The sequence below is a fragment of the Haliotis asinina genome, chromosome 14 (genome assembly GCF_037392515.1).
Source record: "Haliotis asinina isolate JCU_RB_2024 chromosome 14, JCU_Hal_asi_v2, whole genome shotgun sequence".
Lineage (NCBI taxonomy): Eukaryota > Metazoa > Mollusca > Gastropoda > Lepetellida > Haliotidae > Haliotis > Haliotis asinina.
In genome coordinates, this window is record NC_090293.1 from 45,048,214 (window position 1) to 45,067,848 (window position 19,635).

The 19,635-nt window shown below is 38.7% G+C and overlaps 1 protein-coding gene across 1 annotated transcript in view; it reads right to left on the minus strand.

The window, feature by feature from the left end:
* The window catches only part of LOC137261087 (branched-chain-amino-acid aminotransferase, cytosolic-like), a 50,551-nt gene that overhangs the window by 13,316 nt on the left and 17,600 nt on the right, over nucleotides 1–19,635 (minus strand). Inside the window, exons 4-5 of the mRNA XM_067798759.1 lie at nucleotides 10,191–10,301; nucleotides 9,522–9,641 (exon numbers count right to left, since the gene is read on the minus strand). Coding sequence (XP_067654860.1) covers nucleotides 9,522–9,641; nucleotides 10,191–10,301 — 231 coding nt within the window. The remainder of the gene's footprint in view (nucleotides 1–9,521; nucleotides 9,642–10,190; nucleotides 10,302–19,635) is intronic.

The following is a 19,635-nucleotide window of genomic DNA, read 5'->3' on the forward strand; positions in this document are numbered from 1 at the left end:
AAGATCAGATTGTGTGCAGTACGTTAGACACAAGGGTACAAGATGGATAACTATGTCAAGTGACATGCACAGGCCGGGTAGAACCACTCTGAGGTCATATGGTGTCCTCGGTGCACTCTGATTCAGCATATTGTGACTAAAAGCTCTGCAAATAGGCTCTTGACAACTACAACAGACTGAGGTGATCTGAACCGACAGCATTTACATGATCCCATTGTGTGCTGGTACAGGTGTAATGCTGGGTGCTAGTATCTCGGGGTTCAAAGATCAATGTGGCATAGATATAAATGGGGTATTTTTTATCTGAACATTTCACCATGTGATACCACTTTTTGAAAAGAAATATTGACATGAACCGACAACTGTTGCTGATGCTGAAATCTTGAACTGATATGAACTGATATAACAGTTATTCAAATCTTGATATCCATGTAACCTTAGTAACATGACTGTGATGGGTGAGTGGTTTTTTGTGAGGGGATGGGTGGGGGAGTGAGGGGATGGGTGAATAAGAAAGTGAGGGAATGGATGAGTCTTTTTGTGAGGGGATGGGTGGGTGAGTGAGGGGATCGGTGAGTAAGCAAGTGAGGGAATGGATGGATGAGTGTTTTTGTGAGGGGATGGGTGGGTGAGTGAGGGGATGGGTGAGTAAGTGAGTGAGGAAATGGATGGGTGAGTGTTTTTGTGAGTGAGCGAGCAAGTGAGTAAGCAAGTGAGCAAGCGAGTGAGCTTGTGTCCCTTGTGAGTGATTGAGCTTGTGCCCTTTGTGAGTGTGTGTGAATGGATGGATGGATGGATGGATGGATGGATGGATGGATGGGAGAGTGAGGGGATTGAGTGAGTGAGCCTACACCTCTTTAATGGGTGAGTGAGTGGGTGGGTAGGGTGGTGGTATGGTAGTTTTTGTGAGCGAGAGCAATGTGAGGTCTCTCTGAGGTGAATTAAACCTGGGTCTTTGATTCAGAATGGAGAACTTTAACCCCCAAGGCATCCACATGATCCCTCCCACATGTACTAGATATTATGATATACAAATTCTAGTTTATACACATTTTGTCCAGAATGACATACTTCGTTGTTAGTCCACATATCGTAACATTTAAATGGTTTGGATTACTCTGAACGACAGCTTAGCCTAGTTTTAGGAGAAAGGGCTAAGGCAAGCGACCAGTAAACATTTTTTTACAATTTCATGTGAAGTATGGCACGATTGTACGACAGATGTATGATTGGCAGATCTAAACTTGTGCGACTCTTTAAGTGTTGAAATGACTCGTGACACCAGACACCTACAGTACACCCTGCAATACATGGCCTCATGTGTTTGGTTGTATCTTGTCGATACCTACTGTACATTAGGCAATAGATGACTTCAGTATATTGTTGCATCTTGTCAACACCTACTGTACATTTGGCAATAGATAACTACAGCTATATGGTTGTATCTTGTAAACACCTACAATACATGCTGCAATAAATAACCTCAGGTATATTGTTGTATCTTGTCAACACCTACAGTACATTAGGCAATAGCTGACTTCAGTATATTGTTGTATCTTGTCAACACCTACTGAACATTAGGCAATAGATGACTTCAGTATATTGTTGTATCTTGTCAACACCTACAGTACATGCTGCAATAAATAACCTCAGGCATATTGTTGTATCTTGTCAACACCTACTGTACATTAGGCAATAGATGACTTCAGTATATTGTTGTATCTTGTCAACACCTACTGAACATTAGGCAATAGATGACTTCAGTATATTGTTGTATCTTGTAAACACCTACTTTACATGCTGCAATAAATAACCTCAAGTATATTGTTGTATCTCGTCAACACCTACTGTACATTAGGCAATAGATGACTTCAGTATATTGTTGTATCTTGTCAACACCTACTTTACATTCCGCAATAAATAACCTCAGGTATATTGTTGTATCTTGTCAACACCTACTGTACATTAGGCAATAGATGACTTCAGTATATTGCTGTATCTTGTCAACATCTACTTTACATTCCGCAATAAATAACCTCAGGTATATTGTTGTATCTTGTCAACACCTACTGTACATTAGGCAATAGATGACTTCAGTATATTGTTGTATCTTGTCAACACCTACCGTACATTTGGCAATAGATAACTACAGCTATATGGTTGTATCTTGTCAACACCTACTGTACATTAGGCAATAGATGACTTCAGTATATTGTTGTATCTTGTCAACATCTACTTTACATTCCGCAATAAATAACCTCAGGTATATTGTTGTATCTTGTCAACACCTACTGTACATTAGGCAATAGATGACTTCAGTATATTGTTGTATCTTGTCAACACCTGCTGTACATTTGGCAATAGATAACTACAGCTATATGGTTGTATCTTGTCAACACCTACAGTACATGCTGCAATAAATAACCTCAGGTATATTGTTGTATCTTGTCGACACCTACTGTACATTAGGCAATAGATGACTTCAGTATATTGTTGTATCTTGTCAACACCTACTGTACATTAGGCAATAGATGACTTCAGTATATTGTTGTATCTTGTCAAAACCTACTGTACATTCCGCAATAAATGACCTCAGGTATATTGTTGTATCTTGTCAACACCTACAGTACATCTTGAAATAGATAACCTCAAACACGGTGTTGCTTGTAGCCAATACTGAACATGAGAGTTGGTCAGATGAAATTCATAACATCTATATTCTGTCTTACTCATCACACACAGCCTTTCGTATTAGCGACAGCAGATTCCCCATAAAATCAACCTACTACAAAGAAGATCACATTAAATTGATGCCATTAGTCAAGGAGCCTGAGTGACATTGTCAACTAAACTCCTTCACCAAAGACAAACCATCTATTACCTCTTCCTGCTCAAGGGCTGTTGACTCCAACATGACAGCCTCAAAGTCCTTGATACCGAGAGAACTACACGATACTTGAGATAATACATGGACTCCACAAGACCCTATCATACTCGGACACACTGGTCTACTAATGGTGGGACACTGTCACCTGGAATCCCCTACAGTGAAGTCCTAGATACCAACTAAACTACATGAAGAAAGTGGAAAACACCTCTCACTACAATGCAACCAAGGCCAAGAAGGTAGATTACAGCAAACACATCTCCCTACTCTGAAATCACGGAAGGTGTCCCAATCACAAGGGTCCATTGTAAAGGAAGAACATGGTAAACATATCTCCCTACTCTGTAATCAAGGCTAAGGATGGTCTCCCCTTCACAAGGGTCTGTTATACAGGAAGAATATGATAAACACATCTCCCTACTCTGTAATCAAGGCTGAAGATGGTCTCCCCTTCACAAGGGTCCACTATACAGGAAGAATATGATAAACACATCTCCCTACTCTGTAATCAAGGCTGAGGATGGTCTCCCCTTCACAAGGGTCCACTATACAGGAAGAATATGATAAACACATCTCCCTACTCTGTAATCAAGGCTGAGGATGGTCTCCCCTTCACAAGGGTCCACTATACAGGAAGAATATGATAAACACATCTCCCTACTCTGTAATCAAGGCTGAGGATGGTCTCCCGTTCACAAGGGTCCACTATACAGGAAGAATATGATAAACACATCTCCCTACTCTGTAATCAAGGCTGAGGATGGTCTCCCCTTCACAAGGGTCCACTATACAGGAAGAATATGATAAACACATCTCCCTACTCTGTAATCAAGACTGAGGATGGTCTCCCTTCACAAGGGTCCACTATACAGGAAGAATATGATAAACACATCTCCCTACTCTGTAATCAAGGCTGAGGATGGTCTCCCCTTCACAAGGGTCCACTATACAGGAAGAATATGATAAACACATCTCCCTACTCTGTAATCAAGGCTGAGGATGGTCTCCCCTTCACAAGGGTCCACTATACAGGAAGAATATGATAAACACATCTCCCTACTCTGTAATCAAGGCTGAGGATGGTCTCCCCTTCACAAGGGTCCACTATACAGGAAGAATATGATAAACACATCTCCCTACTCTGTAATCAAGGCTGAGGATGGTCTCCCCTTCACAAGGGTCCACTATACAGAAATAATATGGTAAACAAATTGTCCCTACTCTGCAACTAAGTCCAAGGAAAGTGTTCCCTTCACAAGGGTTCACTATTCAGGAAGAATACGGTAAACAACTTGTCCCTACTCTGCAACCAAGGCTGAGGATGGTGTTGCCATCACAAAGATAGAGTTCTGCACTACCGCTTGCATACAATGGAGATTTCCATACAGGTGTTTTGAACAATACTTTCCGCCTACACAGAGGAACATACCACTACATCAACACACCATGGTCATGCCACATCAACACCTTCTATTGACAATGGCATTCAAAAATTTTTATGTAACTATCTTTATTGTTAATCGGATGGCACTGAGGTGATTATTGATTATGAGATGTTTTCCTCCTTCATCGTCCCCAAACAGCTGTCATGGCAATTTGTTTCTGGTGTGGAATTACTCTTACAACGCTTTCTTTTCATATGACACACAAAACAGGGAAGAAGAACAGATGCCGGTCCAGAATGGCCATACATCATGGTTAAATCTTCACAGTCACGCAAAACTGACTTTCAAAACAATATGACAAACTACGCACTCCGTCTTGTGTCTGTTCATTAGACCAATAGATTAATCTGCAACCATTTCATCACACATTATCAAAGTAACATGAATCACAGAATGGTCGATTTAATTGACATAACTTTATAAAAAGTATTTATAAAGCAACTTGTACCATCATCATGACGTGCCTAATTAACATCATAAAGATGTTTCAATTACAGTTTCAAATATTTTTTAAGAAAATTTAAGTCCTCATGTTGAAATATAACAAGTACACAAAACCAAGATGCCATGAGAAGCTACTACGCTGATGTAAAGATGGACCGTGTTCGTGTTCTAAAAATTCAAAATTCTGAACCACCAAGCTACCCCACAGCCCCACTATGCAAAGTGAAATGAAAGCAAACTTCCCACTCGCTCCAAATGTAAGTAGTTATAAAGTTGCAAAACTTGTCCGTAGTAGAAGACTCAGTATATGATAGGGCCACTTATAATGGGAATCGGCAACCACAGTCCACTATTGATTAGCGGAGGACTTTAATGTATAAAACATACTGTCATGCAGTAGATGTAAAAAATATTCATCGACAGGTTACAGCATTATTTACTGTAGTGATGAATACAAAACTACGAATACAATGCACAGAGCTTTATGCTGCTAAGCACGTTTGTTAATGAACATTCATCAAATTTAATGGGTAGTTTACTTCATTCCAGAGTGTTATACTAAAAAACAACATTTCCATAAATTGAAAATATGTTTTTCACTATCAATTATTCATTTTAATCCTTCTTTGATCAATTTTCGACGATTTTCAATCATCAGAACACCACCTGGGTCCACAGCAGGATGTTTATCCCAATAATAAATGTGTGATATAATTCATATCCAAATACAGTACTTGATCATATGAGTTCATATTGTCAGGTACTTTTATTTCATAAGGCTTGAATGACTTATTATCAAAAGTTATGATAGCAAATATGGTTAACTGTCGGAAACACAAATTCTAGACCACTGTGCAAATTCTGCTATTCATTACCAACCAGGAAATATTAGAGAATCTGCATAAGCAGGATCTTGATCTGTTTCTGTAACTTTCCTCATGGTTTCACATCATTTTACCTTGAAACATCATGTACTGCTATATATGCAGTGTGTGTGAAACAGCCACTGGCCCTATAGCCTGTAGCTAGTAAAAATTCAGTTGGGCCAACTGCTAGTGAATTTTCATATGGCCATTTTGTAAACATATCACTTTCCAACTTCTTGCGTTATAACACACTTTAAAATCACGCTAGATTATGGCCTGATAACAATGTTCATTATATCAGCAACCTAATGCTGAAAAAAGGGGTCAAGGCAACAATGTTATTCTATTTTCGTAATCTTTTCTTAGTATGTACATTCAAATTTCGAGCTAGCTAAATAATTTGCGAGCTAGTATCTTTCAGACAGAAGTAGCCAACTGGCTTGCAAAATTTGGAAACTATTTCACAATGTACGTGCTACTGTCAGCTTGTGAAATCAGTCATTTCATAAAATGACTGAATTTTTCAGTCATTTTGTGAAATGACTAAGAGGGTCAGTCATTTTGGATTATTTTCTGGAACAACAATCAATATACTTCAGTCATTTCATGAAATTTGACTTAATAACTTAATCTACAAAAGTGGATCACACTTTCAATATCACTTTTGTCACTAACGGTTAAAACTATTGTGGCAGTGAGTATTGCACTTTAGCTTGGCTTTGAAGCATGTACACCTGTTTGTTTGACACTTGTACACCTGTTTGTCCAGAGTAGCCACACCTCACAAACCCCTGTCCACCACATATAGATGAATGAAACTTCATGCAATGACAAGTATATTGATGGCTGATATACAAATAATTAAATTTTTATTGTGTTCATTAAAATTCTGGCAATCTGATTGGTTAACTGGGAACATTTCTTTTGATTTCATTTCCCAATGAATCTCAAAAAATAAGCCACGCCCACCAAACTGGACTACTTTTGGACCTGAAGAATGTCAGGGAATACCTTTACACAGAGAGGTACTCAGGTACCTTAATGAACTTTGGATAAACATTGAAGTGATACATTGTGGTTAACATAAACGAACAACTCAAAATTATCCGCGAATGTTAACAACTTTGTAACGCCTCAACAAGAACATTCGCACGTTGGAACATCAGTTCATGGCACATCACATCACATCACAATCCCAGTCACATCACAGCCTCTTTCCACTTGCGCAGCAAATACTGCTGCCACTAACAATCTCAGTTCCACTAACTTCATGTCATCAGGCTTCATTTCCAGTTATCACTTTTCAAACTGTGTCTTTCAGTTTGCTGGTAATAATTCAAATGTTTGAACTTAAAACTTGTATCAGAACGCATCACGTTGTGTTGTTCCACTCTGATTCGCCACCCGATGTTAGTTTGGTTGATTGACAACTGTTTGGGGATGCTCTATGCTGATTGGCAAATGGTTTGATAGGCGGGTCATTTTATGTAAATGAGTCACCTGAGTCATGTCACGCCATTACCGAATTCTTACACCGAAAATGTTTATCAGTGGTAACAAAGAAATCTGTTTCGATGAATTTGATTATGTTTAAAGAAAATACTGTTGAAAGCCTATAGTATTTGTTGTTGAATTTAATTATAAGGATTGACTGTGTATTTCTTTCGCTGCATTGAGGTATGAAACTAAAAACCAATGTGCAAACTGTATGAATCCACAAAAATGATGGAGGACCCTCTTAATCATTTCACAAAATGACTGAAATTTTTAATTATTTCAAGAAATTAATAATTTGACAATCTCACTGCAGCAGATACACATATTGCAAACTGATGGCATCACTGTACATATTGTTAACATATATTGATATATCGTTGCATCAGCACACTCTCTAAGTGCCATTTTCTTATGCATGCCTTCAAATACTACTTTCCCACTAACTTATTCCATTGTGTGGATTTTCAACTTTAGCATTTATCATGTCAAGACATAAATAGTATTATCAATGTCAGTGTTAAACTTGTATCATGGATGACACATGGTAACCATGGTAACAAGTATCACTGTGAATGAATGAAACAAAACATTGATTGAATTCGAATTCTGCTTTCTGAAGAAAAAGAACTTTAAACTCAGAATTCACTTATTCAGAAAACTGGATTGTTTTAACATTTAACAGTAACATTTGACCAAGACTCACCCAAATTAGAAACCACATTGTCATTCCAATTGTTCATTTAATTATCTTTCAATATTTTGTTTCACAAAAGCAAGTGTAACAGTGCAAAGTTCGAGTACAAAGTAATGCTTGAGCCACCTGCCTATGACAGCAAAAAGGTGCGTATGTCATGTGAGTAGTGACCAAAGCTACGCTGTGATTGGCTGTAGAAGCAAGGGCCTCAACTCCTGCAAAGAAAAATGGCATCAATTCTCGCCCCTGAACTGATGTGGAGCAAACTGGACACAATAACAAAAATGCAACAGTTTTATCGATGACATCTGCTAAAGATCAACCAGTTTCATATTTTTCATTACATGATTTAAAAATACCTCTGAATACTGAAATATTTAAATTTAATTTTCAAAAGCCTAATCAGTATTCAGGGTTTAAAATCAGCACATTTCCAGGACAGTTGCTATTGTCTGTTATGTACTGAAGATATATACTGGACAAAAATCATTAGGCATATTTGTAAAGACTGAAATTATGAATAATGATTCACTGACATACTGATACAATGTCAGTCATAAAATTGCCAATATCCATGACTTATTTTGTCCAGTATATGTAAAAATTTAGTGATGTGAAGGCACCCATTAAAATTTTCTAAATTCAAGAAATTCGAAAATTTGTCTCCAGCAAAAACAACCAATATCATCAGCCATTTTGATCAGCCATCTTGTTCAGCCATGACAGTACATGCTATATGTATGTGAAGAAAAGTGCATGAATGGGTCAGTGAATGAGTGAGTATGGTTTTACATTGCTTTAAGCAACATTCCAGCAATGTCACAGCAGGGGGTGGGGGCACCAGAAATGGCCTTCCTACATTGTGCCCATGTTGGGAATCGAACCCAGGTCCTCGGCGTGACAAGTGAACACTTTATCCAACAAGCTACCTCTACACCAGTAATTGCACCGGTGATTGAGTCCCTCAGATTCGATCATCTTTTCTCAATATTCCCTCAATATCACAGCAGAAACAGACTTCATACATTGTACAGATGGAGGCCTTCAGTGTGACAGTAAAACTTCATCTGTGCAACTACTCCTAAGACAACAGTCACTCAAGCATATTGATAGAAGGATGATAATGGTTGGGTCTATTTGCATGTATGTAACCTTACAACAGGTACAAAAGATATTGTAGAGGTCAGAACAAGAGAGTTTAGTTCAACGCCGCCTTAAACAATATTATAGCAACATCACGGCAGGGACACCAGAAATGGGCTTCACATATTGTACCCACGTGGGGAATCGAACCCAGGTCTTCAGCATTATAAGTGAGTACTCTAACCACTGGGCGACCCCACCACCACCTCAAATTAATTAGGCAAGAGGCAATGCAGGTCATCAACCTTCACCAATTCTTCACCAACCCCAAACTGTATCACAACTGTGGCTAAATAAGTTAACACTAAGGAAAAGCAGATCCTGACACCTATGGGAAGCAACTCTGCCAAGCAAGCAGCATGGCAATCACTGGGCAACACAACTCAAGACTTTACCCTTTCAGAGAACATGCAATGTTGAGGATTTGAACTGTAGGCTTTGGACACAGAAAATATCACAGCAGTAAGACAACATTGAAAAGTATGATGTCAGGAAAGTTGTATTCATTAACACAATGTGGGCAATGGTGTGTGGAGGAAACTTACGTCGGTGCCGATGAGTGTGGGTCGCAAGTAGAGGCTGCAGTCATTGGAATAGGGCACCCACTCGCTGTCGATACTAACCAGTTTGCTGATACACTTCATCAGCTCAACACTGTCAAAGGTCTGGACAAACAAAACAAAATAACACAATGAAGTCAAATACGATGGAAATGGTAGAAATGGGCTTTTAACATTGCACCTATGTGGGGAATCAAATCTCATGTGTCCCTTAATCTTTTTGGTTGTTTAACACAGCAACAATCGAATTATATGGCAGCAGTCTGTAAATAACTGAGTCTGGTCGAGACAACCTAGTGGTCAACATCATGAGCATTGATGCAATTGGAATACGATGACATGTGTCAACTATGTCAGTGAGTCTGACCACACAATACTGTTAGTTGCCTTTTACAAGCATGGGTTACTGAAGGTCAGCTCTAACACAATCTTCACAGGTATCCCCTTTGATCTTTAAGCATTCTCTTGCAAGCATCTGTCTCAGGAGTAAGGCTAACCCTCAACTCTCACTGGGGTTACAACATGCATTTACAGAACTTTATGAATGCATCAATTTAAAGGAGTAGCTCTCCTTCTCATACATAACTCCTTTTGAAAATCATTCTACAGACTGGGTACAATATGATCTTTGGATTGCATGATCTTCTTACTCACAGGCAGGGCTGATCTTTCTGCAGATCTGTTCATTCTCTTCATGTTTTCAAGGGGCCGGAACAAACGAATTTTGTTGTCAACACACCTGTAGGCCTTCATTCCTTCGAACAACTGAAAACAGAAGAGAAAGTGTAAACAGCAAATTTGAACAGTAGTGTTACAATTCACTCACACAATCAGAGAACCAAATTGTATCTCCTTCATGAACTTAACTGGTTATCCATGATCACAAGAATAGAATAGTTAAAAAAATGACAAAAAGGAGTGTACTTTTACTTGAATTTGTCCACTGTTAATCAGAGATATTTCAAAAAGGAATATATTCAAGCCATTCAGGAATACAGTCAACACTCATATATTTCATGGCATATTAACACTGTCAACAGGATGGTCAAAATTCGTCAAATAATCTTCATTGCTAGTACTTCAATATAATGAATTATATTATTTTATTTACATTAAATTATGTATTTATCATTTGTCCTTTCCAACCCTTACTGTAACGCAAACACAATATATTAGGCAAGTCTAAGATTTTCCTAAGGTTCCCCAGGACTCCCTTTCAATTTATGAATCTGTTATTTTCAGGGAACAACCATTGTCAGTGGGAAAGACATGGTCAAAACGAAGAGAGCCGAGTTGTCTTCTTAATGACTGTGGACAACTTGGGTACGACCGAGTTGTTATCTCAATGGCTGTGGACTACTTGGGTATGACCGAGTTGTTATCTCAATGGCTGTGGACTACTTGGGTATGACCGAGTTGTCATCTCAATAGCTGTGGACAACTTGTCTTTTCAATGGCTGTGGACAACTTCGGTATGACCATGTTGTCATCTCAATGGCTGTGGACAACTTGTCTTTTCAATGGCTGTGGACAACTTGGGTATGACAGAGATGTCATCTCAATGGCTGTGGACTACTTGGGTATGACTGAGTTGTCATCTCAATGGCTGTGGTATGACCAACTGAGAGGGAGTAAGGTTTTAAACCGCTTTTACCAATATTCCCACAATATTACTGCAAAGGACACAAGAAATGGGCTTCATGCATTACATCCACATGGGGATTCAAACCCGGGTCTTTGGCACGACAAGCATAACACTTTGATCACTAGGCTACGACACCATCACTGAACATGGGAGAAAAAACAAGATCCATGTTGCAGATGTTCATGGGATAGGTGTTGACAGAAGATGGATTTGACAGGAGGGATGAGGCAGGTTACAATATGGAAGTAGACACCAAGTTTCCCGCGAATGATTTTACTTTTGGCATTTACCAGACTTGACAAGTACGCCAGCCTTTCTTGTATAGGAGTGGTTGAGTGAGAATGGTTTTACACGGCTTTCAGCCATATTCAAGCAATATCACTGCAGGGGACACCAGAAATGGGCTTCAAACATTGTATCCTGGGAATCAAACCCACGTCTTTTGTGTGACAAGTGACTGTTTAACCTCTTGGTTACCCCCACCTGTTATTGCTGGGGGAACTTCTAGTTAATGCAGATTACAGTCTTCAATTAATGAGATAACAAAAGTATTGTGCTTAAATTCTAATCACAACCATGGTAACCACATATGATGCAAAAGTACTGGTTGAAAAACTTCAGGAAATTTTCCGGTCAACATGGAAGTAAATAGTAGAAACAGAACCAGGCAGACGTCAATCTGACTTCTGTGTCATGACTGACATGTAGGAAAGTAAACAGGAGTTGTCTCCCTTTCTACACAAGCCGACGACTCCTTTAACAGATAGGGCGGCATTAAGTTGCAAAGGCCACAGATCTCTACATAATGTCCTAATCTACACTTGAATTTTAAAGCTCAAATTCATGCTTGTCAAATATTTGTACATGAACTGAATTTCACTGAAATGAGCTTGCAACAGTTGGTAGCTTCCTACAATGTGAACCCTTCCAACACACTTGAGTGAAGTGTTGACAGTTAGCATACAGCCTCCTCCTCCAGTCTCCCCAGGTGTTGAGTGTATTGAGTCAGGAGACAGCTCCTTGTACTGCGTGACCTTCAACACACCCTCTTCTTCATACACCTCATACAGCATCACTTACAGTATTACCGACATCACAACCAGCATCACTTACAGTATTACCGACATCACAACCAGCATCACTTACAGTATTACCAACATCACTTACAGCATCACTTACAGTATTACCGACATCACAACTGGCATCACTTACAGTATTACCAACAGCATCACTTACAGCATCACTTACAGTATTACCAACAGCATCACTTACAGGATTACTAATAGCATCTCTTACAGTATTATCGACATCACAACCATCATCACTTACAGGATTACCAACATCTTAACCAGCATCACTTAAAGTATTACCAACAGCATCACTTACAGCATTACCGACAGCATCACTTACGGTATTATCAACAGCATCACTTACGGTATTATCAACAGCATCACTTACGGTATTATCAACAGCATCACTTACAGCATTACTAACAGCATCACTTACAGCATTACCAACAGCATCACTTACAGCATTACCAACAGCATCACTTACAGCATTACCAACAGCATCACTTGCACCATCACTAACACCATCACTAACAGTGTTACTTACAGCATCACTTACTGAATCAAACTTGTCAAAATGTGGAGAAGTAAAGATCTCAACAGGTACTGACCCTTTGGGACACATTATGGTTATAATACTAGAATATTCTAAATAAATGATCATAATCATGAGCAACGAACTCGACAATTCTGCACTTCAGCAGTATTCTTATATTTAAATACTGTAAACTGCAAATATTCTGCGTCAGTTTTTATTTTGAGAAATTTACGTTTCTCTTCCCCATGCAAAAAAATTCTCGCCGCAGTAATATTCACTCTTTCAATGCCTGTCAACCAGATCTACGTACTTATTATAAAGTGATTTCTCAAATGATGTTTATGGTTGTCTATTTCTGGATAGTGGAGGCATAGCGCTTGGGAACAGGATACAACAGGGGAAAATACCTCCGTTTGGGAAGCTTCATGCCAATAACATGCAAGGCATTGTTTAATGACGGGTACTGTTCGAAACCTCTGGGCATCAACAATATCAATATACCCTTGCCAAGAGCATTTCTGCAGTTGCAAGAAGTCATTTTATTGAATAAAGATTTGTTTCTAATGATGCTTTTCTGCCTCAGTCTGCTATGAGGACAGTGATTGGTCAGAATCATACACATGTCCTTAAACATCCAATCATATTACAGCAATGGATACTGTCCATGTAGACAAAAAAACTTTAGATTCAGACGAAAGTTTGGGGTAAAATTACGCTATTCTGAAAATTTTGCATAAAAAATCACCACCTGTAGTATATTATGGAAGTAAGAGGATGTATCATGCCAGGTTATGACCTGTGACAAAAATGGTTCTTGCATATATTTTAGCATTACAACAATATCATATCTGAGCTTGACATTAGAGGCGAAGACATTGCATCAAATGATCACACAAAAAAAGATGGAAGTAGTAAGCTGTAATGTACGATTATGAGCACTGTAACTGATTTTATTCTTCAGTTTAATCAGTTTGTTTAATTACGTTATGATGTAAGAAGCAATGTTGTTTTAGTTAACTATGTTGTTTTTTGCAAAGCCTACTACTCTCGCAAAAATAATCCGTCGCAGAACAGGCCGGGGGTGCATTGAAACAATACTTTCAAGGCAAAGAATACTTCCAATTTACAGTAACCGTCAAACTCCATCCCTGGATTTTGGTCTTTGAGTCCAATCTCAAAACGTTTTACTTTGCAATGCCCTACCCTCTCCCTATCTGAGGATTCTTTAATCACAAATCAATTTTCCTGTTACATTTATCCTCATCCACAAAATTCACACCAATCCACCACTTTCACTCAACATTTCACTACCCTGCTCCAAACAGTTCTAAAATGACGTTATCACCTCCCCTGAAAGTGTCATTCCCAACAAAAAAATTTACCCCTTTTCCCCCAAATCCACAACAACCCAATACATTTCCTGCCCTGTCCAACAACTTTAACAAGTTTAGTAAAATCATCTGTTCCTATTGCCTCTCCACAGAAGTGTCACTCCCAAACTCAAATTTAAACCTTTAAACCATCCACAATAGTCAAATACATTCCCTCTATCTTTTTCTACCCAGCCCCACAATTCTAAAATCATCTGTTCCTATTGCCTCCCCACAATAGTGACAAAAGTGTCATTCCCAACCCCAAATTTAAACCTTTAAACCATCCACAATAGTCAACTACATTCCCTCTACATTTTTCTACCCAGCCCCACAATTCTAAAGTCATCTGTTCCTATCACCTCCCCTCAAAGTGTCTTTTCCCTACTAAGCTCCTCCTCATCTAGCAATCTCCCCTCAACCACTTTGCAGATCGTTGTTTCTCATTGAATATACAGATGTACGAACATAGAATAGCTAGGCAGCATTTGTAATCCTTAAACTACCATTACCCCATAAAAGATGAGTAATTCAGCTTGGGTGTTGCCACCATTGGGTGACCAGCAAGCAGAACATGTTTTGTTAAACGTGGAGTGGCATTGTGGTGTTCTCCACCAGTAACTGTAGATACGGGCGAATGTACCCAGGTATGCCCAACCGACCACAAATCTTCTGTTAGCCAGCCTTTGTCAATACACAGCTATGACATGCTACAAAGGGTCTCAGGTGCGGACGTCACAATGCTGCCTCAAAGTCTACATTGTCAGCAACAACAGCAACAACAGCAACTTCTGAAGGCACTTCCTTTGCATTATTTGCCCCATTCTACACCCAGTACCAGGCACCCATTGTTGCACTGACGCTACTACCCTGAAAAAGGATGCATATTCTTTTGACAAGATACACCAAAGCTTTTATCAGTATAGAAAAGCCCACACAACCGAGAAAGCCAAATACACACAAATTACTTTGAACACAGCCTGTCCTCAAATCCACGACTACTTTCAATTAAATTTGAAAATTCAAATATGCTTGGTACTTATAAATGTGGTTCCACCCAAATTTTGTATTCAAACAGTAATACATGAGTCAAAATTGTATAGCAAAATGCAATAACAGTATGAGCACATTATGTACAGTCGAGATACAGGACATCCTAAAAATGGTACAATGAAAACACACTTTCAGATTAACCAACACAAGAGCTTAAGTTTACAAAAACTAAAAGATACTTCCAAACTTCCTACTGATGATGACGACAGTAAAAGCATTCTTATTCAATCACTGTGTTGACATTGTCCCCATACAACTGCAGGCAAACAGACATGCCAAACAAACGAACAGACACTTACTGATAGAACTTTATTGTGAAATTTACAGACTTTATGTTTATTTCCCGATTAAATTAAAAAATAAATAATATGGTGTCATGAAGTGTATCCAAATCATCACGAATTCAATTGTGACAATACATCTGATACAAACTGTTCACAAAGTATGTACTATTCAACTTACTTTCCTTGTTCCTCCATAAAATTACAAGGTAAGAAACAGTTATCAGGAAAACAGCATCCCCCTCTCAACCATGTTATCTCCCTGTGCCATGATTTACCCTCCTGTTTATCAGGAGGAACATATAAGTGTTTTTCACTTCCTCTAATCATACTGACATGCTCATCTATGAATGAGTGAGTACGATTTTACGCTGCTCTTAGCAGTATTTCAGAAATATCAAGGCAAGAGACACGAGAAATGGGCTTCACACACCTTACCATGTGAGGAATCGAACCTGGGTCTTCAGCATGACTAGCAAATGCTATAACCACAAGGCTACCCCACCACCCCTGCAAGCACAGGACTTTTTATGACCATGATAGCAGGTGTTTCTGCTGCTATGATTATTGCCCATAGTAATGGAGTGATAACCCTGTAAAACCACAACTGGCAATGCATTCATTGTGATGACTTCTTATCATTTTACTGTGATAACTTTCTCATGATATGACTGTGACAACTTTTTGATGATGTTACATTGATTGAATAATTTCTCATGTTACTGTGAAAATCTTTTCATGAGGTTACTGTGAATACTTTCTCATGGTGTTACTGTGATAACGTTTTCAGGATGTTACTGTGATAACTTTCTCATGACGTTACTGGGATAACCTTTCATATGGTTATTGTGATAACGTTTTCATGATTTTTCATGACTGTGATAACCTTTTCATAAGGTTACTGTGATAACTTTCTCATGATATTACTGTGATAACCTTTCCATAATGTTACTGTGATAACTTTCTCATGGTGTTACTGTGCTACTTTTCTTATGTTGTTACTATGACAACTGTCAGCATTGTTACTATGGTAACTGTCAATAATGGTATCACAACAGTATATATTATTACCATGTTACAGAAACCTCACTGTCACACCAACAGTGACGTTCCCTGCAGAGACAGTCTACGACTTACACACACAGTCAAGATCTCTTTCTGTTCAACTCTTGCTGATGACCATCATGTTTGGAGGCTATGATACAGTTACAAGATGAAACTGTTAAATAATCATAGGTAACTATTGCTGTTATCACCTGTCTACACATGAAATTATACCACAAAATTCAGGTCTTATTTTTCATTGACCTCTCTATACCAGTCATTTCAAGTCTAAGGTACAGTCCTCAGAAAAAAGTAGTTTTGAAAGTAATCAAACTAAGAATTCTTGGAGATGATGAACATAAAAATACAACCAATTACAACCCAGAGGCGTACAGTCTACATGTCTGCAACGCCCACAACCCAGCACCAAAAGACATAACCCATCAGACTACTCCCCACAGCACTGATTCTCTGTGCAGTGACCAGAACCCTATGATCAACCAAGCGGTGCCAAAAACCCGGCACCAGCACCACCTCTCCTCTGCTCCACTGCCCACAAAACCAGCCCCCAAACCGAACAAGGACGTCTATTGTTGCGTTTAGCTTTGTCATCCTGTTGTTAACTTTTTATGCAAGGGGTTGAATGGATGAAGCTAGACAGATATTATGTCCACAACAATGTCGTCCTGGTCTTTTGTCCACCCACACAAAGCCCCACATACTTGGTACCTGGCTGATCGGTCAGGTGTGTAACACATCATATCAAACTGACTGGGACATTATCTTCATATTGTCCCGCCAGTGTGCTCTATACTTACAACAATGCAACATCTCCTTACAGCATGGCCTATTGTAGTGTTCTCTGCTCGCTGATGATACATCCAGATTGGGTCTTTTGATGTCGATGTATGCGTTCTATATCAGGCGACATCTTGATTTTAACATTCTTGCCAATTTTGATTTTGCTGTATACTCGTCGTAAGTAAAAATGATGAATAGTTTATTTCTGTTCTGGGTCACATGAGAGAGATGGGTTTATCAACATTTTGATCAATACTGTGATGACAGCTGTTAACTTTCGAGTGTTGCAGACGCAACTTGTATACTTCCCATGGAGTTGAGAATTACCACAGAGTGCATTGACTGGACTAATAATGTAACAGTTTGATGGTATATAAGGATGTGGATTTCACAAATTATAGAAACACACATTAAAAATCTTATCAACATCTTCATTTACATGATGCAAAAAATCAAAAGAGATTTTTCAATCTCACATAAAGTAGGACAAAATCTTGCAAACTGAGAAATATAATTGGGTAAGTTTTGGATTCAAGTCAACTTTTACGACTTGAGCCTTTCGGATGGCTGGTTAAGGACCAAAGTTACCCCCAAATCATGAAATTCATGCATGTGAATTTAATTGTGTAATTGTTGGCTGGGTCTAGGTCAATGACAATAGCACTGGAGCAAGCTGTGTTCCAAAAATCCATCAAAACAACATAAATAGCTGCAAAATTACAAATGAAACTTTCATTTGAATGCAGCCCATTTCAAAGCTGGTCAGGTATTGTACACTGTCATATTCAAAACAGGTTTATTGATGCGGAGGCTGAGCAGATCGCACTCACTGTCCATAACCATGAAATTGCAATATGCATGAAACATGACACATTATTGCATACAGGAAACGCATATATTCAGTGTTCTAAGCAACAGAGAGCACTAACATGCTACTTCCATAGACGTTATCATATCCCTAAGTGGATCATATAAAGAGATAGAGTCACACTGCACAAATGCTTTCACAGAACATGATCAAAATGAAAAAAGGAACATCCAAACCTATCTGCTGATGTGATGTAAAATAAGTACATACTCAGTTTTTCAGTCAAATGTGTTTGGAAATCATGGGCCATTAAATTCAGAAAAATGTTGAAATCTAAAGGCATTTGTTCCATTTTGTGATTTTATGGTTGTGTTAGTGACTGTTACTTAACAAAGGTTGGAATTTAAAAGATATTTTTCCAGGAACATTTAAAAGTGTTAACAGAATCGTGATAAACAGGAAGAAATGAAAGAGTCAGCAATTTTCGTTTAAGGTTGATTTGAATAGTAAACGTATATGAGAATATGTCACAGAATACCAGCTTTTATCACATCATGTCACCTTATCACAGCATACCAGCTTTTATCACATCGTGTCAGCTTATATCACATCATGTCACCTTATCACAGAATACCAGCTTATATCACATCATGTCACCTTATCACAGCATACCAGCTTATTTTACATCATGTCACCTTATCACAGCATACCAGCTTATATCACATCGTGTCAGCTTATCACAGCATACCAGCTTATATCACATCGTGTCATCTTATCACAGAATACCAGCTTATATCCCATCATGTCAGCTTATATCACATCATGTCACCTTATCACAGCATACCAGCTTATATCACATAATGACAGCTTATAACACAATATGCCACCTTACATCAGAATGTAAAAGCATTAATCACATTGTGTCAGCTTATATCACATCATGTCAGCGTATATCACATACTGTCAGCATATATACCATACCAGCTCATATCACTTTGTGTCAGCTCCATGAAGGAACAGAGCTAGCTGCATGTTATAACTGGTTGTCCCCACATAAATACAGCACTGATACACCTTGAAATGAAGAAAAAGGTTTTGGTTGTACTTGTGGCATCTCAACAAACTGTGGCACATCTGATCACTGGGTCACGTGTTCCTGACTAAGTTGGTGCTTTGAATGTTTCATTTGCATGTGAAGAGTTACTTCCCTTCCCACACTGCTCTCTATGATCATGTCCACATATTACATTTCGGCTAACAAAAGCCAAAATAAGGAACAACATATTTCAATATTTTGTTTTTTCCACATGTCCATCACATATAATGAAGTCCACTTCCATCATGAAAGACTACCAAAACAGTCACTTCCCTAGCACATCTCATCTCTCACCCAACATGTCTCACCTCTGACCCAGCACATCTCATCTCTCACCCAACATGTCTCATCTCTGACCCAGCACATCTCATCTCTCACCCAACATGTCTCATCTCT